The sequence below is a fragment of the Pholcus phalangioides genome, unplaced genomic scaffold (genome assembly GCF_987345545.1).
Source record: "Pholcus phalangioides strain wild (caught in Gottingen) unplaced genomic scaffold, Ppha-v1.0 ptg000013l_1, whole genome shotgun sequence".
Taxonomy (NCBI): Eukaryota; Metazoa; Arthropoda; class Arachnida; order Araneae; family Pholcidae; genus Pholcus; species Pholcus phalangioides.
In genome coordinates, this window is record NW_028301606.1 from 18238483 (window position 1) to 18248651 (window position 10169).

A 10169-nucleotide genomic window follows, 5' to 3' on the forward strand; every position below is an offset into this window, starting at 1 on the left:
TACAGGCACCATTCCAATTGACCCCTCATCAATGTATTTAGACCTATAGGTCGCCACGCAGGCCGAGGCAATGGTCAGATATTGGAAGGGGTCAACACCCGTTAATTCCAAGAACTCATCTCGAAACTTCAAACAACATCGTCGAAGAATATCAACGTCTGACCTAAAAGAAATTAGAAAAATAAAAATATTCATTATAGCGTTGGGAAACGATAAAGAAATAAATAATATACAGCACAAAAAAAGCAAGAGATATCTATAAAAAAAAACATGTAAAAAAAAATGTAACATTAAAAAAACCACATAAAATGCATGCATGTATACAAACATTGAATTATATATATATACATATGTATGTGTGTGTGTATATGTATATATATATATATATATATATATATATATATATCTAAAAATTAGAGGTTTGACAAAAAAACTTACTTGAGCAAAAATTGACCATTCAACCCCTTCATGTTGTGTGCGATGGCTGTAAATCCCTTATGTTCCTTGCAAAAGAGCCAGATGCAGAAATCAACGAGGGCGTTGTAGCCACGAAAAACGAACTCCGTTCCATCTGAATATTGTGCCATAGCAAAGTTGATAATACTGTGGTGTATATCTAGTGCGGCCTAGAAACAACAAATAGTAGATTCAGTAGTGCCAAGAAGAGACAAAAAGAGAGATGAATCTGGCAACACGAGGAGTTGGCACTTTTGGCTAGTCCACGCGGTACTGATAGGACGCTCTTCCGTCGCTTTACTTTAAACATGTAATTGTTCTTATATTATGTTAAATTAAAAAAAGGTTATAATAGATATATAAAGAAAAAGCTGACTTGAGTTCTTTTCCGACTCTGACAAACACCAATAAAATGGTGATCAAACGCAGATCACATCTGCACGAGATGCGAGCGATATACAACAGGTAATGTGGCATATTCTGTATATTTAATGTATCCGTGAAATTATTTTTTAATTTCTACCACGATGCTTGAAAATAGAATCGGTGCATGTCGATATGTCACGCTGAGCAAATTTCCCTCTCAACCCATGTATATACCTATGTTATTTTTCCCGGTATTTACCGCATTTTTAATTGTTCGCATCTAAATTATTTCATTCTTCGCAACGCATAAAAACGTCATGGATGAAAATTCCAAGCCGCAAATCAACCGCGTTGCCATTAAGCTTCGCCCATTTTGGAAGACAAATCCCACATTATGGTTTATGCAGATAGAGGCCCAATTCTCCTTGGCCAAAATCACCGTAGATGCCACAAAATTTCATCACGTGGTATCGGCTATGGAATCCGATGTCCTCAAATCGGCAAGCGACATCATTATCAACCTTCCTGAAGGTGGCAAGTACGACGCCTTAAAGAAGCGTCTCATAGATTTCATTCAGAAAGCGAGGCTTCCAAAATACGAACCCTCCTTCAAGGCCTCGAGCTTGGTGACCAGCGTCGATCACAACTTCTCACTCGGATGCGATCGCTTGCCGGGGGTTCCATTAGTGAGCCACTTCTGAAGTCGCTATGGTTGTCCCGACTCCCAAAAAACACGCAAAGCATTCTGGCTGCCTTAAACGAAGACCTAACCCAACTCGCCGCCGTTGCCGACAAGATCAATGATCTTACCTTTTCACCCCACGTAGATGCCGCTAGAGTGGAATCCCCCACGACGCACTTAGAAAAGCAAATTGAGCAGCTGACCAGGCAGGTGAACGAACTTTCAGCTACTGTCCACGCGTCCCGCTCACATAGACGTTTCTCGTATCTGCGACCGCGCAGTCGTTCCCGCAATCGTCAATACAAACCCGCCGCAAATAACTTGTGTTTCTACCACACTAATTTCGGTGAAAAGGCTAAAAAGTGTGCATCCCCTTGTGCATACTCGGGAAACTAAGCGGGCGATCGCTAGACGACCATGACCGCGATTGCCGTATCAGCCGAATCATCTTGGCCGACCGTACTTTCTCATCGATACGGGCGCCGACATTTCGGTACTCCCAAAAATCCACCGCCCACAAGAAAAAACTGATGATGGTCTAGTCCTTCGTGCTGCAAATGGCACCAAAATCTCTACATATGGCACTAAACTGCTTATTCTCAACCTAAATTTACGTCGTGCATTTACCTGGTCATTTGTAGTAGCCGATGTCGAACATCCTATCATAGGCATTGATTTCCTCAAGCATTTTAATTTGCTTGTCGATGCCAAAAACAGTTGCCTCATCGATAAAGAGACCAATATCTCTTCATATGGTAAAACAGCTGACGTCAGCTCATCTAGCTCCAGCGTCAGTATTCTTTTTGAAGCTTCCGACTTCAACCAAATACCCCTGAAATATCCAGAAATCACAAGCCCCTCTCTTTTATCTGACAAGGCGGAGAATACCACAGTATTCCACCATATTGAAACAAAAGGGCCCCCAGTATTTCCTAAGCCGAGACGCTTATGTGTCGAATTAATGTCAGTAGCACGACAAGAGGTTGAATTCATGATGGCACAAGGTATCATTAGACCCTCTAGAAGTCCTTGGGCTAGTCCCCTTCATATGGTTCGAAAGTCCAATGGCGAATGGAGACCATGTGGAGATTTCCGTCGATTCAATGCTATCACGGTACCAGACCGCTACCCAGTTCCTCACATCCAGGACTGCACTCAACTATTCCACGAAAAAACCATCTTCTCAACCTTGGACCTCACACGGGCATACCACCAAATTCCAGTGCACCCAGATGATATCCCAAAAACAGCTGTCAGAACTCCTTTTGGATTGTTTGAGTTCGTCACTATGCCATTTGGCCTCCGCAATTCTGGTCAGACTTTCCAAAGATACATCCACCAAGTTTTAACAGGGTTGGACTTCTGTGTTCCATACTTCGATGATATTCTCATCGCTTCCACCAATGCTGAAGAACATACACACCATCTCCATCAGGTCTTTGACCGTTTGAAACAACATGGCCTCAAATTGAATCCAGCCAAGTGTGTTCTTGGTAAGAGTGCAGGCAAGTTTTTAGGTTGCCTCATTACCCCACAAGGTGTGAAACCACTGCCAGAGAAAGTACAAAACATCACAAACTTTCCAACCCCAAAAACAATGGCTGAACTCAGACGTTTTTTTAGCAATGATCAATTTTTATCGACGTTTCCTTCCGAATTCTGCGACTACACAAGCTCCTCTGAATGAATTCCTGAAGGATTCAAAGAAAAACGATAAACGCCTTATTCCATGGACCCCAGAGTCCCTCGCTAACTTTGAGAAATGCAAAGCCGACTTATCCCAAGCGGCGACTCTTGAATTCCAGGCCCCTGGGCAACAACTCTCTGTAATGGTCGATGCCTCCTACATTGCCATCGGAGCAGTTCTTCACACTCACGAAAAGGATAGTCCTAAGCCTTTAGCACTTTTTTCAAGAAAGCTATGTCCCGCGGAGCGCAAGTACAACACTTATGATAGGGAGCTCCTATCAAATACTTCCGCCATAGTCTCGAGGACCAGAATTTTATTATTTTTACCGATCACCGTCCTCTCACATTTGCGTTCACAAAAATTTCAGACTCTGCCTCGCCTAGGCAACTCAGACATTTATCCTACATTGCTCAGTTTAGCACCGACATTCGACATGTATCTGGCTCTAACAATGTGGTCGCGGATACATTATCACGCATACAGAACATCAATGCCCAGACCATTGACTTTACCGCCATCGCTGCTGCACAACAGAGCGACAAAGAACTTCAAAAGTTGCTGAGTGATCCAACGTGTTCCCTTCAACTTCAAAAACTAGAACTCTCTCCTGGTGTGGATTGGTATGTGATTGTACCGGACAAAAAATACGACCATTCGTTCCCGAAAACTACCGAACTGTTCTATTTAAGACATTGCACGGCTTATCCCACCCTGGGATTCGGGCCACGAAAAAGCTCCTCTGTGAGAAATAAATATGGCCGTCTATATGCAAAGATGTCGTTTCATGGACGCGTGCCTGCATAGACTGCCAGCGATCAAAAATCACTAGGCACACTAGGAGCCCGCTCCAGCAATTCCCAATGCCTTCGAGCAGGTTCGACCACATTCATCTGGACTTGGTAGGTCCATTGCCTCCATCTAACGGGTTCACTTATTTACTCACCTGTGTGGACCGTTTCACCAGATGGCCCGAGGCGATTCCGATAGAAGACATCTCGGCTGAAACAGTCGCTCAAACTTTTGTTGGGCAATGGATTGCTCGATTTGGGACCCCCTGCACTATCACTACCGACCAAGGACGCCAGTTCCAGTCCTCCCTCTTCTCTTGCTTGTCGAAATTATTGGGCGTTAAACAAATTCGCACGACCTCATACCATCCAGCCAGCAATGGACTAGTGGAGCGGTTCCACCAATCATTGAAGCAGTCGCTTCGATGCCACAACGATCATCGATGGACCGAGACACTGCCGCTTGTTCTCCTGGGTTTGTGAGCAGCCTTCAAAGAAGATATACAGTGCTCCACTGCAGAGATGGTGTACGGTTCCCCAATCAGACTACCAGCCGAATTCCTCAATCCAACACCTAAATCAGAGGAAGATACACCAGACTTCATCTTTCGACTGCGAGAAAATATGCAAAAGCTGACACCAGTGCCAACATCATCTCACTCAAAACCAACGACCTTCGTCCATTCTCAGCTCGATAAGTGCACCCATGTCTTCGTGCGCCGCGATGGGGTGAAAAAACCTTTACAGCAAGCATACGTTGGACCGTTCAAAGTGCTCAGACGTTCTGAGAAACATTTCACCATCGACCGAGGAACTAGAGAAACCACAATCAGTGTAGACAGGCTAAAACCTGCCTTCACATTATTGGAGGAAAACTGTTCATCGACAACCGAAGCAACAGATACGACGGCAGATCCTACTCTACACACATCGATGGTACCAAGTCCGACTAAAACCACAACAACACACTCGGGTAGGCGCGTACGTTTCAACCCTAAGTACAGAAACTCGTATGTGTAATCAGAAATCGTACCGTTGGTACTTGGGGGGGGGGGAGTAGTGTGGTGTATATCTAGTGCGGCCTAGAAACAACAAATAGTAGATTCAGTAGTGCCAGGAAGAGACAAAAAGAGAGATGAATCTGGCAACACGAGGAGTTGGCACTTTTGGATAGTCCACGCGGTACTGATAGGACGCTCTTCCGTCGCTTTACTTTAAACATGTAATTGTTCTTATATTATGTTAAATTAAAAAAAGGTTATAGTAGGTATATAAAGAAAAAGCTGACTTGAGTTCTTTTCCGACTCCGACAAACACCAATAATACGTTCGCCGGAAGATTGGTCTGTTTCAAAATCGAAGAAGATGAGTTTTTTCGATGGAGACTTTGGATTCTTCTGCTTCAGCGAGCACAGATGACTTTCATCGAGATGGAAAACTTGACAATTATTGCAATATTTTTCCCCACAGACGTGCTCACCACGGGGTCGCTCTTTTTCTACGAGAAATATTTTGCAAGATTGACATTCATAAAATTGTTGACAGTAGGTGGCATTCTTGCCCCCAAGGTTCTTATGCCTAGCAAAACAACCATCTGATCTACAAATTCTATGGCAGTCTTTGCAGTGTTGAGCGTGAGTGGTGATGCAAGACTCGTCGAAGCAGGTGTTACATCTCGTAGCACACTTATGAAACTGCACGTGATCGTAAGCTTTGTCACAATCTGAACATTAGTATTTGGAGCCGTGGAAAACCTTGGGAGATGTAATCAGATCATAATGTCCATTGTGAAGCAACAAAAATATTTTTTTGTCCTTCCTGGCTGTTTTGAATACAACCTGTAAAAATATATAATAGTATCGATACATTAGCTTTACGTAGTTTTGGCTTAAACATAAGTAAAAAAAAAAAGTATAGTCATTCGATAGTTAAAACCAATACCTTATAAAATTCCTCCAAGGACTTGACAATTATCTGAACGTTTAGAACTGTGGCAAACTTTTCGATTGCATCAAACCCACAGGGACCTATAGGAACGTCGGCTTTTTGATACAGGTCCAGGGCCATTTTTTTCTGTATGTTTCTTCTTGCGTCTTTCATGCTAGAAAGTTTAGGATGTTTCTCAACTATGGCATTTCCTACGATGATCGCGCGTGCGCAGCACAACCCGTCTTCAGGAATACATATAACTGATTTCTTTGCTGTATCTGTTGTGATGTTAGTGATCTTCCTTCTTGGAACTCCACCTCCTCGCGGTAACCGCACAGTGATGACGTCAAATCTCAGGGAAGGATCGTTTAGTGGGATGGAATTCTTGCTTTGCAACACTTTCATTACAACTGCCAGAAATGATTCTATCGTGAGCCAGACCTTAGGAACAAGACCTGTTGATATAGGCTTTTCAAAATTATCGGAAAGCATTATAATTCTCAAAAACAAATATATTCAAATCAAAAATAATCAATTTTTCAAAAATAAAATCAACTATCCAAATAAAAAATAATTCCTCAAATTATTCTGAATACTTTAATAAATATTTACCGAATTATGTCATCTGAATGTAGTCCATGTGTTGTTTCGTCTATCAGCTGCGATAATAAGGCTCGCAAAAAATCCACTGTTACTTTTATCAGGGTTGATAGATCTGTCAAATGTTTGGTCTTTATTCGAGCAGTAAACGTAACCTGGTCCGCGTTGAACCGAAGGTTTTTCTTACGGGACTGTTCATGTAATTCGTATGGTTTTTTGACCTACAGAAAATAGCGAAAATATGATATCAAAGCAACAAATAGAATAAAATCACAACACACAAGAAAATACAATAATTCAAAAAAAAATCTTATGTAACCATCTTTGAATGTCCCTTCTAATCCAATCTGATTTATAGCTTCCTATAACACAGATACAAATATTAAATGAATTACTTTGGTTTTTTTTTTAACAATATTATCGAAAACAACAGCATTGAATTTTTAAAAATAATATTGTACTGCAATACCTTTTCTACATGCTCCATATCGATATCATCAGGAAATGGATCAATCACAGATTCAATATCAAAATTGTCCTGTAGGAAGAAAAATACAAATTTAAAATGGATGTCCCCCCCTTAAGGTATTTTTAAAAAAAAAACCTTTTCATCGACAGACTAGCTAAAAACATAGATATGAACTTACATATTGATCTTCCATCGTAGTCTAAAGATTTCGAGAGATGTTGTTACTCCGAATGAAGGAAAACGAATACGATCTTCTAATCGCGCAGTTTCTTATATTGGGTCCGATAACTGAATTGCAGCCTCTGGCGATCGCCAACACCGATAATTAACAGGAAAAAACACTAACTCAGTGCATGCACTCAAGAATTATGTAAAGCTTAACGCACCAAACCGCAATCACAACTGATTGACCCAAAAATATGCGTATTTAAAGCATTTATGGCGCTATTAATCACATCCAAGATGGTGTTCTATTCCTTAAAACACCATCTTGGATGTGATTAAAAACGCCATCTATATTATTTTATTGACATATGTTGAAGATATTGAAAAACTCTAAATCGCCGTTTTTTACTTTAAATACGCATATTTTTGGAAGTATTTTGATACATAAAATACTTTTTATTTTTTATGATTTTGTAAGAAATCAAAAAATGATTCTGGACTTTAACAAAGTCATTCTGTTCAATGATGAGATTCGCTCGCCCCTACTGCCATCTGGGCAGGGAACGGGTGTTGCAGCTCGTGTGGCTGAGATAGCTGTTCTGAAGTTAAATAAAAAGCTAAGGCTATCAGCCATAAATTGATTTTCGTGAATAATTTTCGAGTGCAAAATACGGGTCTGCTCCTATTTGAGCCCTCTCATTCACAGGGTGAAAAGGAGTGGCTCGTAGCTAATGCGATCACGAAAATTAATGAAAACGCTAAAATTGGTACACTTCTTGCTAATACATCTAACCTGCCCAAGCATCTCAGTAAAGGGACAAAGGTGGCTTACATGTACAACATGGATGATATAGTCGACCAAGAAAATCCAATACCCTTATTGAAAAAGAAATTGCCCCACTAAGCGATAGAGATTTTAATTTGAGTAAAGTGTCCAGTGCCATGAAAGGACCGCTAGTGAAGTTGTTTCTTAAGTATAAAGGTGCTTTTGCTAGTGATATCGCGGAACTCGGAAGAACTAATTTGGTCCCACATAAAATAAATTGGAATAATAAAAAACTGAAACCCTCGCCAATGTATAGGACACCAAACGCATTAAGCGATGAGCTGAAAAATCAAATGAATGATTTGCTGGAGGCTAATATTATTGCTAAGAGCAATATCCTTCTCAATGCGCCTACCCTATTGGGGAAAAAGAAATCCAGTGGGTACAGGTTGTGTGTTGATTTGCGAAGGTTAAATGAAACCATTGAGCCTCGATACCATGACTCCTATTGATCCTACCGATTGACTCCTATACCATGCCCCGTTTGGAGGATATATTTGCCCAACTCAATGGAGCTAAATACTTCAGTTGTTTGGATTCGAAGTGCTCCTATTTCTAACAAAAAGTGGCTCAGAAGACAGAAAGACAGACATAAGCTAGCATTCAGGGACGAAGATGGTGTGTTGAATTCCAAACTACTCCTATGGACTTGAAATCGGCATCCGCCGCTTTTTGGCGATTGGCTGATGCGTTAGTTTCGGAAATGCAAGACAAGAAAATATTCTCGTTTGTGGATGATTTGTTAATAGCGAGCGATACTTTAGATGTTCATCTAATTAAGTTAGAAAAGGTCCTTCGCGTACACTTAGCAAACACAATCTAAAGCTGGCTCCCTCTAAGTGTAAATTTTTGAAAGAAGAAGTATGTTTTTTGAGACGTAAAGTTATATAGTGCAGCAGGCATCATAAGTCCTAGGGATGATCATCTGAAAGCTATTGAAAATTATCCGCGACCACACATCGGCAAAACAATGTAGACAGACTTTAGGCCTTTTCGGATTTTTTCGCCGTTTCGTAAAAAATTTTGCCGACCTGGCTAAACCTCTCACAGATTTGATGAAAAAGGATGCGAAATTTGAATGGGGTGAACGGGAAGAACAATCGTTTCGGTGCCTGAAACAATGTTTAACATTTTCCAGATTTGACTAGCAATTTTTCCTCACAGTTCAGATGCCTCTCAAACTAGAATAGCTGCGGTGTTATTCCAGGAGCATGCTGATGGACCCCCTGTTATCGGATATATGTCTATGAAGTTGAAACTCCCGGAAACAAGGTATGCAACAATTAAACAAGAGCTCTTGGCAATTATAGAGAGAGTTAAATATTTTAGAGAATATTTGATTGGACGAAAGTTAGCGATCATAGCGCCTTAACATATTTGTTGTCTTTGAAGAATCCCTCATCACGATTAACTAGGTGGAGTTTGGCCTTGCAAGAATACGATTATAAAATAAAACACAAGCCTGGAAAGGAACATTTTGCCCCCAATGCTCTCGACCGATGTTTCCATACAACTCACGTAGACAAGGAAGATAATGAATTTATGATCGTGTGAAGTCTTCGCAATATATGGTGATCCGACAATAATGGTCATTATAGAAACTCTTCGTGGATCAGTTAATCCGAGGTAGGTTTCTGATTCGTATTTTTTGAATGAAGAGCTCTTGTATCATTTTGCCCCACCCCACATACGACCTACTAAAGAGCGGTACATAGAGCAGTTGGTGGTCCCGCAGAGCATGAAGATAGAAGTGCTTGAGAAAATGCATGACAATTTAGACTCCCATCTATTCCCAGAAGAAATGTATTCCCAGAAGACATTTGAACGTTTGAGACCGGATTATTTTTGGATAAACTATTATGCGTAATGTAAGCAATATCTGAACACATGTAAAACTTTTATAGAGCGTAGAGGATACAATGCTAAACACAAAGCACCTCTTATGCGTAATGTTTGCGCCTCCCAACCATGGGAGGTTGTTAGTTGTGATACTGTTGGTTGTGATATTTTTAGCCCCCTGGATCTGATGATTGCTGGTAATAGATACATATTTGTAACTCATACAACTTAATGTGGATAGATACAAGACAGTCACGCGCCAGACATATTAAACACTACCTTTTTTTTCAATGAATACAAATATTTGTGAAGGAAAATATCATAATTTACAAAGGACGCTGAAAATAATACAATTAAATG

General features: G+C 40.8%; 1 protein-coding gene across 1 annotated transcript; it reads left to right on the forward strand.

Moving 5' to 3' along the window:
* The first annotated feature begins 4504 nt into the window (after nucleotides 1–4504).
* On the forward strand, nucleotides 4505–5002 carry LOC149078695 (uncharacterized). Its single transcript, XM_089241370.1, has one exon. It carries the CDS (start codon nucleotides 4505–4507, stop codon nucleotides 5000–5002), a length of 498 nt encoding a protein of 165 aa, XP_089097496.1.
* The last annotated feature ends 5167 nt before the right edge of the window (nucleotides 5003–10169 follow it).